Source organism: Zonotrichia albicollis, chromosome 1, assembly GCF_047830755.1.
Source record: "Zonotrichia albicollis isolate bZonAlb1 chromosome 1, bZonAlb1.hap1, whole genome shotgun sequence".
Taxonomy (NCBI): Eukaryota; Metazoa; Chordata; class Aves; order Passeriformes; family Passerellidae; genus Zonotrichia; species Zonotrichia albicollis.
The window spans coordinates 48,514,172-48,537,663 of record NC_133819.1 but is presented as its reverse complement, the minus strand read 5'-3'; the positions used below and the strand labels follow the sequence as shown (position 1 = coordinate 48,537,663).

The 23,492-nt window shown below is 39.5% G+C and overlaps 1 protein-coding gene across 2 annotated transcripts in view; it reads right to left on the bottom strand.

The window, feature by feature from the left end:
* Nucleotides 1-10,630: 10,630 nt before the first annotated feature.
* The window catches only part of TRANK1 (tetratricopeptide repeat and ankyrin repeat containing 1), a 51,836-nt gene continuing 38,974 nt past the window's right edge, over nucleotides 10,631-23,492 (bottom strand). For both annotated transcript variants that reach the window (XM_074540593.1, XM_074540602.1), the window contains exons 19-24: nucleotides 21,374-21,477; nucleotides 19,630-19,762; nucleotides 18,651-18,796; nucleotides 14,573-17,661; nucleotides 12,895-12,996; nucleotides 10,631-11,961 (exon numbers count right to left, since the gene is read on the bottom strand). In XM_074540593.1, the coding sequence (XP_074396694.1) occupies nucleotides 11,849-11,961; nucleotides 12,895-12,996; nucleotides 14,573-17,661; nucleotides 18,651-18,796; nucleotides 19,630-19,762; nucleotides 21,374-21,477 (3,687 nt within the window). In that variant the 3' untranslated portion in view covers nucleotides 10,631-11,848. The remainder of the gene's footprint in view (nucleotides 11,962-12,894; nucleotides 12,997-14,572; nucleotides 17,662-18,650; nucleotides 18,797-19,629; nucleotides 19,763-21,373; nucleotides 21,478-23,492) is intronic.

The window sequence follows — 23,492 nt, the reverse complement described above, 5'->3', positions numbered from 1 at the left end:
GATTTGGGTAAAGCTAATTTGGATGGAAATATCAATCATATATAATATGCAAAAACTTGATTACTTTAAGCAAATAAATACAATTACATGGAATACTTTGAATAATGACAACACATTTATTGAATTATATTTTGAAGTTAAGACTCTTTGCATAAGGACTTCTTTGTAATCATATGTCCTTCAAGACATCTAGAATCAGAGGAGGTCAACTCCTCCCCTTCAAGGTTTGTCATTAGGTTGTAAATTCTCTTCAACCCAGGTTTCAATGCCCAATCAACTTGTCAAGTTCTTATGGTCCTTGTATTGTATTAAGCTTTTCAGGCAGAAAAAAGCATATAATTTATTCCTTCAGCAAATCCCACGCACCAAATCATGGGAGGTGGTTTCACCTATTACACTGACTGGACTTCTGTGACTGACAGCAAATACATTGTCCTCAGTGTGATTTACATGGATTTTGTAAATAACTCTAATCTGCAATATACATTTTCATGGCAATATTCAGAACATAAGCAATAAACACCTTTTAGTAGAAAATACTCCTGACAGTGGGCCCAGTTGCATGCCTTTTTATGAAGCCGCTGTTGTTTTATTCTGTCTTTTTATACCAAGGCAGAAAAAGAAACCAGCAAACATACATTTTAGTTTCTTGTTAACCTACTCATAACTTGGTCTGGAAATGGGTCAGTTAATGCTCTTTCATTCTGCTTAAGATATTTTTCTGATACATGAAGCAAAATAATTCTCTATCAGTGTTTATAAGGCTGGTTATGCTCAAGGCTCTTTATCTTGTCATATCAATCAGCCAAGGCTAATATGTGTGACAGAAAGTAGGACAGAGATCCCTAAAGAGGGATGAAGAAATGAAACGACAAATAAGCTGGAAAAGATGCAGGGTCATTTCCCTTTCAGCCTCAGTGAAATACCTTGCTTTATGAGTCAGCACTGAAGATATAAATAGTTTGCAATGATATAAATAGTTTGCAATAACAAATATAGTCAGATGATGAATATCAGACATTGGCAGAATGTATTTTGTTACCTCAGTTTAGCAAGGCAGGAACAAACAGGAGTGATTGATCTGAGATACCACAGTCGAAAACCATAAACCCAGGGGATGAATCCATGTTTTGGTTACCTAATCAATCAGCAAGAACACCAGACCATTGTGCAACACAGGCAGAATCATCTCACAAAGGCTGAAAAACAGTTTGAGAACATCAGCTTAGGAAACCCTCCTATTTACAGACACACCTTTCCCAGCCACTGCAATAAACACTTTCTAGAACCTGAGAAGGCAAACAAGAGGCTCATTGTCCTGCAGCCTTCTATTCAATAGTATTGATGGCCAGTCCAATTGGCAAGAGAACATCCCTGTTTTGATTTCTGACTAGATGAACAGGTCAGAGAGCCAGAGTAGTTCAGAAAGTACACTTCAGCTTGTACTTTGAGACTTGACTGCCCTTGCACCTGAAGAATCTCACTCTGATTTTGTGTGTTTTCTCTTTATGTCAATGAAAGTAATCTGATTTTTACCAGGTTTACTCCATTTTTTCCTAAGCATAAATAAGATTAAGATGTGTTTGGAAGCATTTATGCTGGGTACAAATAAAGTTCCTTCCAGTGCAGGGGCAGCAGAACCTACAGCTCTCTCTGAGCTCATGTTTAAACATTTCACCCAAATACATATATCTTCATGTAACCGCAGTTTTAACCTTGTTTTATAACAGCAGCCCTTTTTTAAGGAAACGTGGAAAGCTAATTAATTTATATTGCAACAAATTATCAGAGATGATTTTTCTCTACCCCTCCCCCCTACTTAAAACAAATGTTGAGGGAGGAATAAGTAAAATTTTGCAGGTGGAAACAGTACAGATTCTCTCGCTTCGTGATTCTCTCCCTGCCATTTTCAGATGAGTACATTTGCTTTCCAGGAGAGTTTTAAAGTCATCAGTTCTAATGAAAATGACAGGTAAATTGAGCCTGATCATGGGAAGCAAATGGCAGTGTATTCCAGGGGGAGGCTGGGTCAGGCAGAATTGTTCATGCTAATCCAGGCAGCTAGTCAAAATCTGAACAACATACAGGGTGTGAGGTCCTGCACTGTAAGCCTACTGAAGATGACAGTAGCATGAAGCCCAGCCCTACACACCATTATCCTTTTGCACCTAAATCTTGTCAGCACTCTCCATTCCTGAATTTCTTCATCTCTAGATAGGAATGATCAATTCCTGTCCACTGGGGTATCACAAAGCTCAGCTGTCCAGTGTTTGTAAAGCATTTTGACAGTCCCAGATGGAAGCTGCTCCATGGAGAGTCGCCTCTACCTCCTTGATGCTGCTACAGTTTTAATCCAGCCTTTTATCAACTGGTATTTCATGCACTCTCCCTTGCAGACGAAGCAGTGAGCGAACAGAAATGACAAAGTGCGCTTCCAAACTTCCCTCCCACTCACCTCTCCTCCATCTGTTGGAGAGAGAGATTTTATTTGCTGCAGAACTGCTGTCTGGCTAAAAATGTGAGCACTTTTTACAGCATGATCCCACTCTCTCCTCCACACACACCCACTGCCCAAGTGCTTCATTTTGAAATATGACATTGCTTCTTAGCTAATCCCCTGTGTAAGAAGAGGCTTCTACAGCCCATTTTATTAAGGGATGACTAAAAAGCTGCTGTAGAATCCCACATGGTGTTCACTGCTGATCACCTCCACCCTACCTATTAGGAACAGAAAGAAACAGAGGATATCCGACAATAAAGACTATTTTTCTTCCTCTTTTCCCTGTCACAAACAGTCAATTCAGTCTTATGCCTCATTATTTCCAAATTTTGAGATTTAATCCTGAGTCTTATGGTAAATTGGCATTTATCTTTAATACTTAGCTCCTGGAAGGAAGTGCTCACTTCAGATGTTCTGTTTCTTTTAAAGAAAGCAACAACTCAAGTATTCCTGGATAGGGAGGAAAACTAGGTTTGGCTGAAGACAGCCGAAAAGACTCAGGAAATAAAGGCATATAAGAAAACACCAAATTTCAATAAACACACAATACAATCCTACGACTTTAAGCCTACAACTGTGCAACAATTCTAAACTGTGGCAATATGAGGGGTGGGGGGGAGGTTTGTGGTCATGGAATACAAAATTGTCCACCATGTGTAATTAAGCAGAATATCAAAACCAGTTTTCAGACAGTATTTTAGTCCAGATTCCAAGGTCTGGACTTGAGATGCTGCTGAAAGAGAAAACACAAAAGAAATTAGACAAAAAAGAGAGACATTGTCTAATTTATCACTGAGGTGAAACCTCTAAACTTCAAAAACCTCCCAACTCCATTCTTACTCTGGATATTGTGGCTTTCATAAAGAGAAAAGTTTTGGACTTTTTTCAGTTTTCATGGTTAAAGGAACTATTTTTCCCCCAAGTACCTATAGTGCTCTATCTATCAATCAAACTAGGTAGACAAATAATTTTGTTTCACATTTTCAGGTATTTTTTTTTAGTAATCTTTGCAGAATGAGTTATAAAATGGGGGTGGCTGTGATGTCCAGGCATTAGAAAGGCAAGTTACTTTTTGATGGAATTGCCTTCTTAAGATTTAGGACTTGAACATTTCAATGACCTCAGACTTAGGGAAGAAGGATTCATTACTGTAACAGACAAAAAGAATTCAGAATTTACAGGCCAAAAGGACATTTGGAAAAACTTCCACAGTAACGAAAAAACTATCAGGCCAACTCAATCAACTTTGCTGAAATCAGTTCTGAGTGGGAAAAGATAATTCTGGCAGGGGGAGTTCATGACCACTGACTTAAGAAACCCACTGACTGAAGAGAAAAATTGAGCATGTGGACTAATCAGCACAAGAAGCGAGGGACTCAACCAATAGAAGACAGAATATTAATTAATAAGAGAGCGGTGTAACTTGAAGCTAGTGAACATTAATGCCTTTGTTTGCTAAAATGTACATATAGTGAAAAATTTTGATAGTCACTGTGATGGCTTTGTGGATTTGCCACCCAGCACCCGTTTTTGTGCAGAACTGTAAATGAACACTTCAGGTCTGCATGTGGAATGACATCGTGTGTGCTGGGTTAAAGAACCATATTTTGGGACAACATTTGGAAGATAAGCATCAGAAAAGACATGGCATTTTCTCTTCTTTCTCACCCCAATTTGGTTAGAAGGAATATGGGGATTGAGGTCCATACTACAACTTTGAACCTGTAAAGATTGTGTCCCTTTTTCCATAAGGACACAACTTCAGATTGTCCTCTAGCAATTTCAATCAATAGGCTTCAGTCAGACAAGCAGATGCACCACTGTTTCCAATTAGAGGCCCAGGCTAAATTACTAGGGGATGAGTTCCTATTAAAAACTCATTACACCTAGAAGAAAATGTTTTTCATTTGGGGAATGGTGACTAGTCAGTCCCAAGTGATGACCCCAGCCTTGGACAAGATTCAATCAATTGTGACAGCTGCTCAAGAGAGTTACAGCTCCTGGCCAGACAAAGGGGATTGTCTAACGTAGGTCCTCAAAAGGGGGAAGTTCAGCATGTTTTTCTTGCCTATTCACAAGCCACAAGATCTTCAGAAAGATCCTCCAGCAAAAAACAGATGAAGTTAGCAATTTATGAACTAGGCAACACAAAGTGGGCAAGGTGAGGCCATAAAGAAGGGCTCGTGTCTTTAGGCAAGTGATGGAAATAGAAAAAAATCCCCACTCCATATCAATATTTACTGATCAGTAAAAAACAGTAACCTAATCTTAATTCACAATGCAAAACATACTCCACACAACAACCAAAACCTTTTCTTCGCCCCTGCAACTAGACTGCTGCACAGAGCTATAAATACCCCAGCTCACAGGTACAGTTCATTGTAATACAAGTTTATTCCTTTTTTAAACCTCAGACTCCTCCAGCAAAAGTAAAGAATGGTGACAAAACGTGAATGTAACATCAGGAAATTCCTTCCTATTAGCTGGTGTTTAATCTTGTCTGAGTAACACTGGCTTGAACAGCAGAGACATCCAAAGTGATAGGGTCAAGAAAAAGTGAGAGTTATCCAGGCATGTTATTTGCAGAGACAAGCAGAGCAACTTGGAAACTGGTTTTTGGCACGCACTTATTTATTTCAGCTTGATCTTTCTGTTCTTTATACAGGTCTCTAGCCAAGAGTTCCTTGTTAACTGCTCAAAGTGCATCTGTCAGGGAAACTTGATCATGTTCTTTCTAGCAACTTTAGAAAACATGGTTCTGCATTATTGGTTAAAACTAAGTATTTAAGTGCTTTATATCTGCCCAATAATCATGGTTCAAATACATTCAATAGCACTGCTAACTTACTCCAGTAAAAGGCTATCATACAAGATTGCAAAGCACCAGCTGCCCTAAGATCTCCCAATTCCAAAACTGATGGAGTTATGTCAGCAATGTCAGTATCTGCATTTAAGGGACATAAGGGATTTAAATTTAAGGGATGAGGAGTAGCCTCATCAGTATGGGAATGAGGCAGCATTCCTCACCTGGAAGGTCATGTCAGTTTGACCTTGACCTTACACAGCAGCAACTGACTGGGGGAAGGAAAGGGCTTCAGAAGAAGATGTGTGGGACTAGCAAGTGGCCAGTATCAAACCCAAGATACTGGTCTGCACCACGCTTGGTTTGACCCTGTATCTCTACTATATGCCCAGAACTGCCATATTTTGACAAACACAGTTGCTCAGCATGTCACCTACCCTGCAAGTCCAACCAGGATCCAGAAAATAGGCAGCTCTTTCTCATCATCTTCATCTGTTCATTAAAGCACTCCCTGAGGTTCTTCCACCATGGACATCTTCACAAAACAGTTACTGTCGACTAGCTTCTGAATCAGTGTTGTCCCAGGGAACAGGAGGTCCAGGCTTAACTCCACATCCACCCATCAGTTAACAGTGTTGAGCCTGGCTGGGGGGCTGCTGGTAATCCCACCTCTCCTACTGAAACTGTTTCACTGCACAATGAATTCTGGAGTCATTTATCAAAGAAAGGGTACTCAAACCTGCCCTGGAAATCAAGCACCACCAGCACTGCAGGTGCAGGTCCCTTTCCAAGATCTGGTGGATTTCTTTCATGTGTAGGACTGCTGTGTTGACACCTGAAACTCAAATGCATGTATTCCCTTCCTGAATGGGTTCCACTTCCACCCTCTCTCTGGCTCCAAAATATCCTGAATTAGGCACCTTCAGCAGCAGCTGCAGTGAATGTTTTCTAGGCAATTTGGCATCCGATGGCTCAGAGCATCCTCCTGGGAGGGCTGAGTTTGAAACCTGGCCGTCTCAGCAGCCTAGAGAAGTATTCCAGCCACTTAGCTGTTACATAAGTATCCATCATCACCTATTCCTCCAAGCAAAATTTTCTGTCTGTCTCCTGATGAAAGTTAAGAACTCTGATCTATTCTTTTGACAGGGAGATGCCTGAAGGTTTCCACGCTCCACACTTCAGACATTCCTTCATCCAGACTTCCCCAGTGAAAGCTCCAGTGATACCGAGGCTCTGTAACTCACCTGTATTCAGCAGTTTCCTTTCTGCATGTCCTCTGGCATCTGAAACACCATTTTAGATCACAGCACCTTTCAGCTCAGTGTTCTTTCGCTCTGTAAACCATGAGGTAACCAACGTTCTCCATAGAAATTAGGCACCTGAATTATTCTGCTTCAGCATCTTGCCAAGCTACTCTGTGTTCAAGGTCTCTTCTAGATTTGCAGAGCCTGACCATAACTACTATTAATGCAGTGCAAGACCAGCTAATCCTACAATTAATAGTACAGAGAGATACAGAGCACTGAACTCGTGTAATGTAGCTTCACTGAAGATCTACTCACCCCTTCACAAGACAGAATTGCAAGGATTTACTTCCACAAGACCTAATGAATACTACTTTAGGGTAATATAATAATCACTATTATTTATTTGAGAATTTTGACATTTGCAGAATGTTGAAGAGGCAAGCCAATTCTGTTAATTGTTTGCCAAAGTTTCAGCGCTGGTTTACACAGGGCAATTTAAAAACCAGTTGATCAGAAGACCATTGAAAGTAACTTCTAAATGTCTAGATATGACCATTATTTAAATCACTAGCAACTTTAACACCTTTAAACCATGAAACTCCGTGTGTGGCCTAAGTAGAAGACGGGCTGTAGAAAGGTAAGAATCTCCCACCAATCTCTTTCCAAAGAAATTGCAACTGTTTCCATAGACCAAGCAGCACAGAATGACCATCGTCTTGCAGCAAGGCAGGATGAACACAGCAAAGAGCATGAACACACACTACCTGAGCACATACACCCACCATGCTCAGATGACAGGCTGAAAACAGTTACAGAAGTCCGTCAGAAAACTGAAATAGATGTTTTAATTCTCAGAATATTTATTTGTAATGGTTATTAACCCAACAATTCAACTACTTCGGTATTTAGGTACCTGGCTCTTTAAGTATTTCACACTGATGCTGAGGATGTGTACAGTCAGAAACCCTGGTGTACAAATGCAGTTATGAAAATTATAAAATAAAGTATGCAAACTCTTCCATTCCCCACCACACTAGCTCTTAGAGCTTTAGGGAAGATATTCAAAATTTCTGCCATCTGCCACATCAAGATAAAGAGCAGGGGTGTTGCCTGGTACTTTGCTAATACACTTCTGAGTTACAAGCTAACAGAAAGATATGCCATAAATCTAACACCAAGGTGTCTCTGGGTCTTGCTGTGGAAGTGTAGATGCGAAGGTTTTAATGAAAACTGAATTATAGAATAGTTTGGATTGGAAAGGACCTCAAAGATCATGTTGTTCCAACCCCCCTGCCATAGACAGGGACACCTTACACTAGACCAGCTTGCTCACAGTCCCATGCAACCTGGCCTTGAACACTGCCAGGGATGGGGCATCTACAGCTTCTCTGGGCAACCTGTTCCAGTGTCTTACCACCCTCACAGCAAGGAATTTCTTCTTCATTTCTAATCTAAACCTACTCTCTCTCAGTTAAAAGCTGAGAGTCTCCTTTGTCCTATACATGTCCCTGTAAAAAGTCCCTCTCCAGCTCTCTTGTAGGACACCTTTAGGTAGTAGAAGATACTCCAGGGGGTCTCCGGAGCCTTCTCTTCTCCTTGCTGAACAACCCAAACCTCTCAGGCTTGTTCTCACATGGGGGATGCTCCAGGCCTCCCACCATCTTCATGTCACTTCTCTGGACTCATTCTAGCAGGTCTAGATCCTTCCTGTGTTGATCAACAATAACCATTTCAGAGACAGTCAAAGTGATAGGGTCAGAACAGATACAGTAGTGTCTCCCTGTCCATCATATTTTTGTTACCACTTTTTTATTGCTGGTTCTAATTTTTTTAGCTCTTCTTTTCTGTATTTAACTTTCTAAATGCTCCAACAAAAAAGGTTGAAGCTCAGTAGCAACAGCTGTGGTTCCTTTCATGCAAGGAAGGGTGCTTCCTAATTGGTTTTCAGCAAATTCTGCCACAGGGGTTTCTGACAGGAAAACCTTTCAATTCATTTACAGAGATATGACATTTTCTTTCTTCCTATGTTTTCTGTAAGTACAGAGGAGAAGGCTTCCCTTTAGGAATGACAGCAAATGCTTAAAAAATGGCAAGTGTTTAAATTATTTGCTGAGTCAGAGTTTGTAACAGCTGACTTTTAGGCAAGTGTTTTGGAATAAAACTGTGGGCAGTGTAATGAAAAATGTTTTTAAGAGAAATAAAGGGAAAAGGTGAAAAGTACATATCATTTACCACACAGTTCTTTGTATTAATATGAGGTTCAAGGAAGCAAGAAATTTTTTCTCTTGAGGAGTCTAAAATGTGGAGACTTGACATGTTTAGGACCACACACCCCATCTTCCAACTGCAGCAAATAGTTTGTTCTTCTTTTTCATTTAGGTGTAATTTTTGTATCACCAGGGAGAGAGATTTTAAGTCACCAGTTTCTGAGCTTTTGAAGCCTTTTCAAAATTCTTTTCAACATGGCTTAGACAGGCAGAAGTGGGTGGATTAGCTCGACAGCCTGCATCCACTGCTTAGTTCCAAGGTTTCAGTGCAATATGCATCTCACACATACCAAGGCACCTGTCGTGGGTCTTAAGCCCTTTGAGTCATAGGTGTTAGCTGGTGCCAGAACACTGGGGCTTCCACCAGAGGTGAGAAACATTTTTTAAAAAAATAAGGGAAAAAACAGAACAAAAAAATCACACAACCCAAGGGTATATTATATATGAGCAAACTCATTTTGCTAATGTAATATGTAAACAGCATTAATGCACTGAGATAGCTATTAGCTGAAGAGACTGCCATGGAAAAGGAAGATTCATATTTCTTTATGGAGACCAGCATAGGGGGAAAAGCCCTTTAAGCAGTGACACTGGCCTGGAGATCCAAGTAGATTTCCCATCTCTGCTTGAACTTTACTGAAATCTTGACCTAATCCATCCCTGAAACTGTAAGCCCTGAAATTTGAATTGCCATTATTTTTCTCTAGCAGTCAGCATTTCATATGTTATTGAAATAAGTTTCAGCTGGGAGTGCTGATTCGAAGTCAGAGAAAAACCACTGGGTTGCATGGAACCACATCAAGAATCACAGGTCCCTGAGATTAAGTTTTTGGTAACTTCTGTTATTATTTCTTTTTCTTTGTTTCCCCATTGCTTGGTATTTTACGATAATGTTTCAGCTGTTTTGTTTTTTTTTCATAAAGAGAAAGAAAAGGTATAGTAATTCAATCTTTGAAATGTGGCCAGCAAGAATTTTGAAATTGTAACTGTCCTTAAAAAGTTTAGGTAGTGTTTACTGCCACAAATGTAAACAGTGAAGCTGGGAAACTAATCAGGAAAGTTTCTGGAAAATACCCAGCAATACAGAAAACAAAGCCAAATAATTTACATTAATGATCGAGCTTTCCTAAATCTTATCTTCTATACAGTGCAAGTGACTTGCATTACACTTCATCAGTGTATGTTTCCAAACTATCTTCTAAATCCTTGCTTAAGGAATAAGACTTCTTTAAGAAGAAATACCTGGAAAGAGACCTTTACAATGCATTAGAAAATTATTACTGCTACCCACATAGCTCCATTCTACAGCAGTATTTCATTTTTTACCCATTTAAAATGTCCCATTTCCACAACACTGAGCATAACAATAAGTGATTAAGTTTTGTTTTTTTTTTAAGGTAATTATTGAAGCAATTTGTTATGTATACAAAGACGAACCTTTTTAAGGGCAAAATATTTCAACAACTAAATAATACTCTAATTATGTTTAACACACAAGTGTTTTAATTGAAAAGGTTACTAAAGGAGACTACATGTTGTGGTTTAACCCCAGTCAGCAACTAATTACCACACAGCTGCTCACTCACCCTCCAACCTTCCCTGTGGGACGGGGAGGAGAATTAGAAGAAAAGGTAAAACCTGTGGGCTGAGATAAGAACAGTTTAATAACTGAAATTAAGTCAAATGCAGTAATAATGACAATAATAATAATAATAATAATAATAATAATTTCAATGAAAAAGGAGGTAAAAAAGAGAGGGTGGAATAAAACCCAAGAAAAACAGCGATGCACAACACAACTGCTCACTCCCCCGTCCGATGCTCAGCCCCTTCCCAGCAGTGATCATCCTCTCCTGTCCACCTCCTCCCAGTTTGTGTGCTGGGAAGGTGTTTTAGGCTGTGGAATGTCCCTTTGGCCAGCTGGGGTCAGCTGTCCTGTCCATGCTCCCTCCCAGCTTCTTGTGCACCTGCTCTCTAGCAGAGCCTGGGAAACCAAAAAGTCCCTGACCTACGGTGAGCACGGCTCAGCAACAGCCAAAAAAACATCAGCATGCTGTCAACATTATTCTCATCCCAAACTCAAATATACAGCACTGTACCACCTATTGAGAGGAAAATTAACTCTATCCCAGCCAAAACCAGGACACTACAGTATCCTGGACACACTGAGGTTCCATCAGAATCAAGAGACACTCTGGATCCAATTTACAGATCTCACTCATGCAGGCACATACGGCTTTCAGAAAGCATTCAAAAAATCACACAAGATCAAGTGATTTTAAAAATTTTGCAAGCTTTATAAAAACATTTTACATTACAAAAATGTATAAAAACCCCTCTTATAATTAAAACTTACAAAGCACTTAAAATGAGTAACATTCTTTAAAATAAGGATTATCCATTTTTTCAATAGGTACAGGTAGAAGTTTATATCAAAACTTTATCAAATAAAAGACAACCTCTAGCTTTCATACCTATTTAATCAGAAGAATATACACTGTCAGAAATATGAATGAGAGATTTCTTGTCTATAAAAATAGAAAAGAGGGATACTGTGAATATCTCACCTGAAGACTCAAAAAGTTCAAAACATTCCAAGACTCTTAAAATCAGAGAAATTATCGATCTATTTTTCTGAGGATTCCAGCTCAGAACAATGATGATGCAAGGAAGAAGAAAAAAACGACTGAGTGGAAAAACACCCCTGAGATAAATCAGAACATTAACATTTTTTTCTACTTGCTTGTTTCTTTGGCTTTTGTTACTTTTAAGCTATCACATAGGTTTGAAAGGAAATTGGTCCAGTCATAGGTTTTAACAATTACATTATCATAACACAGGTAATTATTCTGACACAATACAAGCAATAAAAAAAGCCCAAAATAAAACACAGCTTTTTTTTTTGCTAAGTTGCTCTTTTTCTTCAGACTCTTCTGATTTCTGATCCCACCCCTCTATTTTTAATTTTTTTTTTCATTCTAAACATAGATTATTGAGAGGATAAAATAGTCATCTGGAATAATTTTTCAAATTATAGTTTCCCACGCCTTCCTTTTTTCCTTGGGAGTTTTTTATGGGCAAGTTCTTCAAAAGCCATTATTTCATCTTCCACTTCATTTTCCAAGTCTTTATCATGCACCAAGCCTATATTAAAAACAATAAATTAATGCAGAATGGAAAACCCCAACACCTTTTCCTCTTAACAGTACGACAAGCTATGTCACTGCTATTTTATATGTCAGCAATATACCTTCATATGTGCATAATCATGTTTGAGAAGCATTTAGCTTAATATGACAATGTGCTTAAGAGCTCTGCAATGAAGCAGAGACTACTAAGCCACTTGCTGCTCTAGTAATTAATTTTCACACTGAAAATCTGTTTCTATTGTTATTTCCTTTGAGTTTTCTAGGAAGTCTGTCTCAAGATTCAGTTTCAGCAGACACTATATTTCCTTGCTGACTTCCAAGACATACTATAAGGTTCTTTTTGAGACCACAAGAGCACACCTTCTCTTATTAACTGTATCTGCTGGAAATAGGGAGAGGCAACCCACGGCTTTATCACAACCAATTTTTTCTAAAATTGAGTTACTTTAATGCTTCACATACAGTCCATTTTGTAAGTCTAACCACTTCATTGCTGCCAACTGTTGCAATCCCACCACCCAAATATATGTTTAAACATGAACATTAAGGGAGGCACGATGAAGTCTTAAACTTACCCTCAGAGATCTGTGATGCAACAGACTGCAATGTATGCTACTTTTTTGTATTAAACCAAAGTGAAATAAAAGAAACAAGTAGAGGCATGCTTTATCAGGCTGGGATCCACTGAATGCCAGGGAGAAGTCTTGCTCCACTCTGGCCACCCTGAATCCAGCTGCTCTGTTTTGAAGAGCCACTGAGGGAAAGCCTGGTTATCTCCTGTTTTCCAGAGTGCCCCCGTGGGAGTGCCTCTCAAAGGTCAGCGAATATCCACAATGCTGCTGAGTGGGAGACTTAGACAATCCACAATGCTTAGAGGCCACTACTGAGCAGCAGTGGGCACAGAAAGCTGTGCAAATTTAAAACATACCTTCTTCTGCCAACCTGTGAGAGTCCATTTGCTTCAGCCACTTATGAGCGTCGTCAAGGGTGTCAACCAATTTTTTGGCATGTCTGGTTATTACTTCTTCAGCTGAAATGGAGCACAGTTAGCATTCTGTGAGAACACTTAGCTGAGAAATGGACAGCAGCTAAAAGTCAAGCACGAAATGAAGTTACACAGAGCCATGTGGGATGATGATGCTGCAAACCCAGAAGTCATGGTCACTGGGATAATTCACTAATGTGGATGAAGATGATGTATGTATTACTCCCCATTCTAATCAACATTACTAGCACTATCAGAACAGAAGTTCTACACCCTTGTGCTGCCCCTTTTGAGTTACATCTGAATCCTGAAAACATCCTACTTTATTTTTGGGTTATAAAGTTCCTGACTCTCATTATCTCTCTGAAATTATACGAATCAAAGGCAAACATGGACCTAAAATGGTTTTTGTTTGCTGCACAACTAAGAACCTAAAAAATGCCTGCTATAAAGGGAGGGAAAAGTAGTCTCAGAAAAAAATATTTTCTCTCTATATGTTTTCACTGAGTAGAATAAAAAGGTAACATTCATCAAGCAATTGTCATCATGAAATCCACTATTACCTCATTAAGCCTACTATGTCCATCTTATTCATCACTACCATGGTTCACTGAGCAGGAGGTCAAGTAAACAATAAGCTAAACTTCATGGACTTCATCCATATGTGAAGCTTTCCACTAGGAGTAAAGATAAAGCTTACACGTGAAGAGCACAACCTAACATTTAGTTACAAATTTAACATATTTCACTGATCAGAGCTGATGAGCATATCAAGTGCTACAGTTTTTCACTACTGTCAGACATCAAAGGCAAAATGACAGCTTGACAGGATTGGTGGATTTCCTCGAATGAAGCCAGTAACAATGTTAAGATTTAAGCTGTCACTTTCCCAAAGCAAGTATACTAAACAATTTTGCTTCTAGGCCACTCATTCACCAATTCAATTTTGCTTGCAAAAATCAGCATAGAATAATGCTTTAAGCATATAAGGGGGTGGAGGGGAATCCAATATCAAAATGTGTATCTCAAGCACCATAAATTACTAAACTTTTTAATACCAATCTTGCCTTTGAGTGACAGACCACAGATTTGTGGTTAAGTACCTACTTTTGCTCAGCCCTAGCAAAATTATCAGTTCAAGGGCAGAATAATCAGAGATATCCTTAGTCAAAACTCCAATTACTCCTGCCAGGCTACCCCTGCATATCCAAATTACTATGGCTAGAAGTAAATAGGAAACAGTAGAAACAATAAAAGTAGTATAGTAATAAAAGAAACAATAGTAAAGATGACCTGACAGTAAACTGCAAAGTTGCTGTAAAACTGTGCAGGTTCAGAGAACACAGTACATCATGACCATGTAGAATTCACTTTACCATCTATAAAATTTCACTACTATTCACTTTTCTTCTACAATGTAATTCATTAAGTTGGAAGAGTTTAGAATGTATTTTGAGTATTTCCAGCTCTCTCAGTTCCTCTTTTCATCAGCTACCTGAAATACCAGGAAAAACCTTTCTCTTGACCACATAAAGATTTTCAAATGGAGCTTTGCCAGGTCTAGCAGTTTGGTCAGAAAATGACATAATAAACTGTATAAAGAAAACTGGAAAGGTCCTACCTCTAGCCCAGGCTTTTTTCTCGTAGATTTCCTCTACTGCATCTGAAATTTTTTTAATATTCTCTTTGATTTTCCTCTGGCGTAAGTTGGAACCTTCTTTATATGCTAAATATTCTCGGGTGTAATCCCTTCCTCTAATGGCCTCCACTACTTGCAGTCCATCATGTATTATTGGATCTATGTTTGTTCTGAAAAACTCAGCATAGTGTCTGTAGGCAGCATGTTTATTTATGTGTTCTTCTGTGTTTCTGTGCTCCATACAGGCCTCACTGGCCACAGAAAGTGCATTTCCTTCTGCGTGCAACTTTTCTTCCCCACTGCTCTCAGTTGGTGTCAGAGGCTCAGAAGTGTCTGACTCCATGCTCTCTGACCGGCCGAAATAGTTCTCAGAGCTTTGCATGAATCTGACCCCACAGAGGTCACATTGGGTTTGGTCAATATCTGCCCTTTTGAATATCGCTGATAGAAATTCCTCTTCCTTCGTTGCAACAGGATGAACTCTAGAGCGGGCCTTCCTTTTCCACTTCACACACAGGGAAATTAAATGGAACACACGGTACAGCTGGCGTCGAGCTGATGCTTTCTGCTCTTGCTTCTGTTGCTTGCTGAGTGCAATGACTTCCAGGGGATCCTTTTGGTCCTCTAAGCAGTGAACCTCTTCAAATTCCTCTTCCAGCTCATCAGCATATTCCATTTCATACAAAGATGTTACAAACCTGTCAAGGTTTACACGTTCATACTGGATGCCCCGTATGGCTGGATGCCCCTGAGTGTAGGGGGAAGTGTCCCACTTCCAGCGGCAGTCAACCAAGTGCTCTTTATCTCGCTCTGTCAGCAGCTCTTGCAGGCTTGCAGCAACTTCTCTCACCTGTGTAGCATCACCCACTTGCTCCACGACCCTCACGAGTCTTTCAGGTACTTCAGAGGGAGTGTCTTTTCTCATCGATTCCAGCATGGCCTTGATTTCAGGGAAGAGGTGCCCTAAGAGGGATCTGTCTTTAGAGCTCTGCACCTGGTCAGCATTCAGTAACATCACCAAGCACAGCACTACTGTCCGCTCAGCCTCCCCTGAAGTTATGCAGTTGGGATTCCTGAAGGCATTCAGGAGGACATTGAACCTCCCATGAACACCACACAAGACTTCTGCTAGATAACAGAGATGAGATCTGAAATAGTGCACAGCTGCATTTGTGTCCTGTGGTCTGTACTCCTGTATAATAGAAAATGTGTCCTTAAGTTCTTTGTAATGGTCCTTGTGTCTGAACAAAAACTCCCAGTAATGAAGGAGAGAGATGTAACTCTTTGGAAGGCAGAGAGTAATGCTCTTGGCGAGGCGCATCAGGACAGCACAACACAGAATATACTGGAATTCCAGCAACATCACTGTGTTTCCTATGCTTGGAATCAGGTATCTCGTGCATTTCTTGATCAGGACATTCATGAAACGGAAAAAAAATCTTTTACAGTTTTCCGGGTTCTTATGAACATAGAATTGCTCAAATGAATTTTCAAGAAGCCGAATGAAGCACAAGTGTGTTCTTCCTGCATTTTCTGCATTCTTGTCAGGCAGCAACATACCATGTCTGCCCTCTATTCCTCTGGTCTTTTCTTCCTGGCCTTTATTCCTTGGGGAACTTTTTGCCTTTCCCAAAGCAAACATTAGCTCTTTGTTATAATTATCCTCTTCTCTAAAAAGAAGTTTCTCAAATTCTTCAGGATATCCTGAAGATAAGATAAGGACCTTCATGACACTTAGCCACAAGTCAGTTGATTCTCTTCTGGCTGCAATCTTTTCATTATTAAACTTAGATGTGATATATTTCCTCAACATCTCTCTACAAGGTTTGGAAATAACACTACTGAATTGCAGTATTTCTTTGCATGCACTTGGATTCTCAGACAGTATTCTCAAATGAAAATGATTAGGAAAAAACATTCCTAGGAGGGCTTTACATGATGCATTTTCATCAGGAGTCAAAATGTCCTCAAAGCTTTTGCACTGATTCAGTAACTCTTTAGGGAAAGTGCACGTGGCTTCCAACAACAATCCATTTATTGCCACCAGATGCATTTTACACTGAAATATTGTCCTTGCTTCTTTACGCAACAAGGGTCTGTGGTAACCCTCACAGGTTTCATCTTCACAGTTCAATCCTGCAATGAACTTCATACAAATATCAGGGTACTTCTTGCTCAGTAACTCATTGGTGATAAAGCACAACCTGCTTAACAAGTGCTGCTTCAAAGCTGACTTTACTTTCTCTGTGCTTACTGAGAGATCACCTTTTGCCTTCCTCTCTTTTAGACTTTGCTTGTCTAACAAAAACTTGATAATGGGTTCAGCTTCATTTTGGGACACCTGGCAACTGTCACCTGCTGGGACAATCCCAAAATAGGCAAAGCATAACTTCACCATATCTTTCTCTGCATTGGTGGCTGCTTTCTTCAGACCACTAACAAGACTCAGAAGAGCCATTAAGCCACGTGTTGCCATGAAGAGGATTTCCAGGATGTCCTGGCTACAAGTGCTGCAGCGACATAACGCAAAGAGAGCTTCGACTGCACCAGCAGAATGATTCAGAGACAGGAACCGACGGTACGCGTCCCTCAGCTTCGAGAAGTCTCCTTTCAGAGCTCCCTGCAAAAACACAGCCTCAGCAATGCCAGACTTCTGCCCAGTTTGCTCACAAAGCTCAAGGGCTTCTCTGAGGATGCTCTCCACACTGCCCAGGTGCGGTTCTGAACCGCGGCTCAGCCTGGCGCGAGCCTCAGCAAGTAAGCACGACGCGCGGAACTCTTTTACAGCCGTGAGGTTGGCTGCTTCCAGGGCAAAGCCGTGCTGCTTCATCAGCTTTGCAGCCTCCTCCTGGCGATCCTTCCTTTTCAGTAAGTCTGCTGTTTGGTGCAAACACCCACGAGACTTCAGAAACTCAAGCTGATCCTCTATATCCAGTTTTGAGAGGACTTGCATCATTTCCTCAGTCCTGTTCATACTCAGGTACTTTGCAGCTGCTTCCAAATACAGCTGATTTGCTGTACAGGAGAGTTTGGAAGACATCTGTCCTTTTGCATTCAACATATCTTCATATCTGAAATAACAGATACATCAATTTACTGCCACATATTAGAAATCTAGACAAAAAAAGCACTGCTTTTTTTGTCACATGAAAAAAAAACCCAACAAAACCATTAAACAAAGAGCTTCTCCTACAAACCCTTCCTACAAAAATGTCAACTGTTTCATGTGATATGCCTGCCAGGTGAAAGAGGATCACATCATCTTAAAAGATCTACAGAAAAAAATTAACTACAACATGAGGCTGTCACAATCAAGAGTATTAAAGCTTTTGGTACAAACAAGATCACAAGGTTTACAGCATTAGTGAAGCATTCTCCACACTGTCAAATCAATGTACAAATAATTTTAACACGTTATAAGCATTAATCTTCTATTTATAAAAAAATATTAATTTCAGTTAATCCGCCAAGGGTCAATATATACAACATTCTGTAAAATTTACATAAACTTGTCAGTTTGGAGATAATTTTCAAGCCTGCTGCATGTATCTGTATATACTTTGTAGCTTATTGAGTGTCTGAGCAAAACACCTGGTTGCATCTTTCATAACATACACTTAAGAATATTTAATGGCTGTTGTAAAATTATTGATGTATCCCCTAAGCCAGTTTTATGAAATATTCTCTCCTGAATGCTGAGAATGAGTAACTTTTTCCTGTTGGATGAGTAAATTATCATCAGGTTTTTGTTACCATCTTTTTCATGATAAATGTGGTAGTGCAGACTTTTTTGTCTATGCTGATAAATTTCCATTAATGTTTTGGGGGGGATGATTTAAAAACTTTTTTGTTGGTGAAGTGACTTTAATTCTTGAATGTTTTGATTGAACAGTTAAAGCAGCTTTAATCATTAAAAAAAGCAGTTACCATTACTACAGGTAATGTAAACAAAGTCAGTAGACAAAACCCTTCTGAAAATTTTTCAGTGAACCATCTGTATTATATGGAATTTGGAAATGCAAAAGAGAGTTATATTCCAATATCATCTTGCAAGACATACCTTTCAACTGCCTTTGCTGCTTCTTCATAGAGTTCTTCCTGACAATACATTTTAATGGCCAGATCAAACTCCTCAATTAGTTCATAACATTCAGATGCTTCTCTGTAGCACTGGCTTTTCTGATAATAAACTGCAGCATCTTTCACCTGCAATGCAGAAGTCAGTAATGAAACTGAAGTGCTGCAAACAGTCAAAACTACATGCATGGAATAAATCTTGTAATTCCACCATGTGTGTCATAAAGAAGTACACTTTAATAAAATGTAATTAAAGTATCTGAATAAAATCAAATTGATATTAAAGTAACCATCACTAAAACTGAAGAGATTGTGTAAAAAAACTTCAAAATATTTGTGTCTGAAAAACTAGAGTATAAAATAAAAGGTATTATATAATGTTTTCAAAATAATTTATCCACCCAGCTCTGCCTCTTGTTAGAAAACACTACACATGCTTCTGCTGATTTACAGATTTTTCATAATGAATAGTATTAAATTAAAACAGTTATGGATGCAGAAAGAGAACACTAACATTATATCACAAATTTCAAATATTTGGGAACAACCACTTTATATTCTTTCAGTGGAAATACACTGAAAATAAAAAGATTATGTATTGTTAGCACACTTACTTTAACCCTCCCAAGTTTTAATGGCTGTTAGCATCATCAGACTACTGAATGAAGCAGCAGCTTAAGTTTCATTATATCAGTCATTCACTAATTTTTGACTGCAAATGACTGATAATGACATTTGAGAAAAGCCAAAGAAATAAAGCCAGCCTGCATAATTGCATCATGCTCCACTTCATTTCTCTTCTGCCTGTTCTCTGACAAATTACCCTGTTTGAACAGCCCAGCTTAAAGAGCTTGTTAAGTTTTGCTATTACCATGACACAAAAATATACTATTACTTTATGAGTAATATGAGAGGAAAAAATTCTGTAGGAAAAGGAAAGTGATATGGTGAGGATTTAATACCTTTCCTAATTTTTTACACAATTCTGCACAAAGACGGAACTCCTTTGATTGAATCAGACATTTTAGTGATAGCTTTGGTTCTCCACATTCCAAGTAAGTTTTAGCCAAAGTCATATATTCCATCTGTTTTTCCCTGTAGGAAGTAAGAGAAAATTACCACTAACATCCAAATTAAGTTTAGGGTCATGTAAGCTGTCACTGAATCCAACCAACACTGACATGACACAATATTCTTAATACATTACCTGATGAGTTATGATCTTACAATTAATTATATTTTGTGCTGACACTGCTCTGTCCAGAAGTCTGTTCCAAAATATGATAGCTCTGACAGTCAAAAGATTGAAGTTTTTTTTAACTAATATATTACTATACTGTAATATACTGTACTGTATTATTGTGATTCTGTACTTCTTCTCTTTCCTTAACTTGCCGTCTCCTTTCTGCTCTTTAGCACCAATGTCATTAGAGACACAAGCAAATGTGTTCTCAGCCTTTGTTCTGTCTGACCAAACAATCCCAGCCTTCCAGGTATCACTGCATATAATCTAGACTGAATACAAAATTCTCAAGCCTGGAGAATCAAAACTATACAGACCATTTCATAAAGAACACATGAAAATCTTACTTAAGCTTTTTACACCAGCATTAATACCTCTATTAAAAAAAAGAATACAACTTTGGCAGCCTCCTTGTTACATATGTTCTGTCAACATATTCTAATACACCAAATTCCTTCTCAAATTTTATGCCAGTTTTTGACAAGCACAGTGAACTGAGAAAAAGTTTTTTCAGTCCCATCAACAATTTCTCTATAATCATGAAATTTTGTGAGCATCCTTATGCTTCTAACCAGGGCCACTAATATAAAGCAGGTAATTAAAAAATATTAAATCTCAACTAACTTCAGTAATAGCTTTTCTTCAGACCTGCTCTCTTCTCCCTTGTGTGCCAGCTTCCTCTGATCTAGTTCACTCCTTTCCCCTGCTGCTATCATTGCTAGTTTCTGGTCTCCCAGAACATGAACAGGAACTGATTCACTTAGGTTTAGATCTTTCTCCATTAAGTTTTTTCCTGTCTTATTTGAGATGAGTCCCAAAGAGTTTCCAAGCCTCTTCAGGAAACTGCAAACTCTCTCCCCTGTCAAACTCTTGAGCTATTTTATGCAGCCGAAATCATGAACTATATGATTCATCTCAAAATCTGTTCCTTCAAAACTGTCCTCCTCTGGTTCAGATCTGGTCCTGCTTGTTTAGTTTAAGATGACTGTAACAATTATTTTACTCCAAAACTCACTTTTTCCTAGCAGCTTTTTTTCCCCAATGCACAGCACCACTCCCTCTCCTTTGCTGAGTGAACATGCAGTGGGGATTACTCAACAAAGTGAGTTGCCATCAGCAGTGCTGATGGCATATGTTCTCCTATCTATATCTATGGTTGTAAAGCCTCTTGATGTAATGCAAATCCTGCTGCTTTTCTCTCACAGAACCAGTAAGCCCTTGCAAGGGCCAATTTCATTTGGGCAGCCCTTCCACGGCTCCCTAGAGGGAGCAGTGCCCTGGATCTTGTAGTGCTAGACCTTCCAACTCCTTAAATCTCTTTTGCCAACCACAAGCACATAAAGTTTGCACTGTTCTCCTCCGGCACTGTTCTCCAGCGTCTCTGGTCAGGTCCCACAGCTGTGGTGTGAATCTCACCCTCTGCACCACAAAGTGACACTCACTCAGCTGCACTGATACCCTACCTTGGGCTGCTTTTCTTTGCATGCACTTTGAGAACAGCGTCGTGTGTCAGGGCCAGCTTTGACTTCTCAGCTGCTCCTCCCTTTTGGTAACATTTGGCAGCCACCTGGGGTGAAATCACACACAGCATTCACAGATGTGCATCCAGCCCATGGCTTATCACATAAAAGCAATACTTAATTTTACAGTCACTGGAATGGAAAGCAGAAAGATTGGCAGGGTGCCTGGAAAAAGGAAAAGGTAAAACACTGTAGTATAATTTTAGGACAAAAGAAAAGCTTTATGTGCAACTACCAAAATTAGAACAATAATTACAATATTACATGGAAAGCAGAATTCCTGGTAAGCTGATAGAACAAATAGCATATGCAATCTGAATGACAGCCTTAACCATTAACTGGTAAGTCACCAGGCATCTACAACATATTACAAAAAGCGAGGAAGACCAATGCGTGCAAAGTGAAATCGAAAAGCAAGGAACATTTACTCAATGCTTTTATCATACCAGGCTCTTTATGTGACAACTAAACAGAAACACTGAGAGTTACCATGCTCCTAGCAAGGTTTTCTTCGTTATCACCCTGCTTATTCTGCAACATCATGATTTCTTTACTCTAGCCATTAATTTAGTGTTGCTTCTGTTTGGAATTGGCACACTGCAAGCCACCCTTGGAACTGCCAAAGTCACCAGATAATGCCATCTTAAAGCAGCATAGATTAGCAAAGATCAGTGTTATTAAAGAAAACAGATTTGCAGATAATATAGCTAGCACATTTCAGATTTCAAGATTTATTTTTAGCTCTGTGGGGTTTCTTTTCTCAACTCTTTTCTGTCCATTTAGAAAACTGCCTTTTATTTTCAAGGGGAGATAAAGACTATCTGTATAGTGGAAACTGATTACTTTGGGTTTTTGCCTTGTTATAAATACTAATTTTCTCTTCAAAGAATTTTATGTTGTTACCTGCAAAACACAGAAGCTTTCCCTCTGCCGTGATCTCAAAAAAGTATCTGAAGTTTTATTTCATAGAATCACAGAACATCTCAAATTGAAAGGGACTTATAAGGATAATAGAGGCAAACTTACTGCTCCCTGCAGGACTACCTAAAACAACCCCACACGACTGAGAATGTCATGCAGATGCTTCTTGAACTCTGAACTCATGGCTTGATGCCATGGCTACTTTCCTGGGGTGCCTGTGGCAGACCACTTTCTCAGTCAAGAGCCTTTTCTAAGTCTAATCTGATCTTCTTCTGATCCAACTTCATTCCATTTCCCCATGTCCTATCACTGGTAACCAGGGAGAGGAGATCAGGACCTCCCTTTGAGGAAGTTGTAGACTGTGATGAGGTTACCCCTCAGCCATCTCTTCTCCAAGCTGAACAAGACAAGAGACTTCAGCTGCTCTTCTTAAGACACATCCTCTAGAGCTGCCCATGGCAATGTCAGGAGGGTTGGGACTGGATGAGCCTTGAGGTCTCTTCATAACTATTTTGAAGAGACCATTCTATGATTTTATGACTTTTCATCATCTTGGTCACCTTCCTCTGGACACACTCTAATAGTCTGTTGCCCTTCTTATATTTTGGTGCTCAAAACTGCACAGAGGTGAGTAGTCCAAAACTACTCCAGGTGAGTCTGCACCAGCACAGAGCAGAGCAGGACAATCACCTCCTTTGACTGCCTCACAATGCTGTATTTGATGCACCCAGGACCACCATCTGCCTTTTTGGTTGTGGAGGCACACTGCTGGCTCATCTTCAACTTGCCATCCACCCAAACTCCCACATCTCCTTTCATGGGGCTGCTCTCCAACCTCTCATTCCCTAATTTAAATGTATAACCAGGAGTACTCCAACCTAGGTGCAGAATCTGCCATGTGTCCTAGTTAAATTTCATACAGCTGCTGACAGCCCACTCGGTTATCAAGGTCTCTCTGCAGGACCTCTCGACCCTTGAGGGAATCAACAGCTCCTCCCAATTTAGTGTCCTCCAGGTTTCTATTGCTGCAAACATGTTTAATGTACGCTCCTTTCCAGTGTCCAAATTATATATAAAAACACTGAAGAGCACTTGCCCATAAATTGAGCACTGGGGAATCCAATTAGGCTGGCCCCAATGG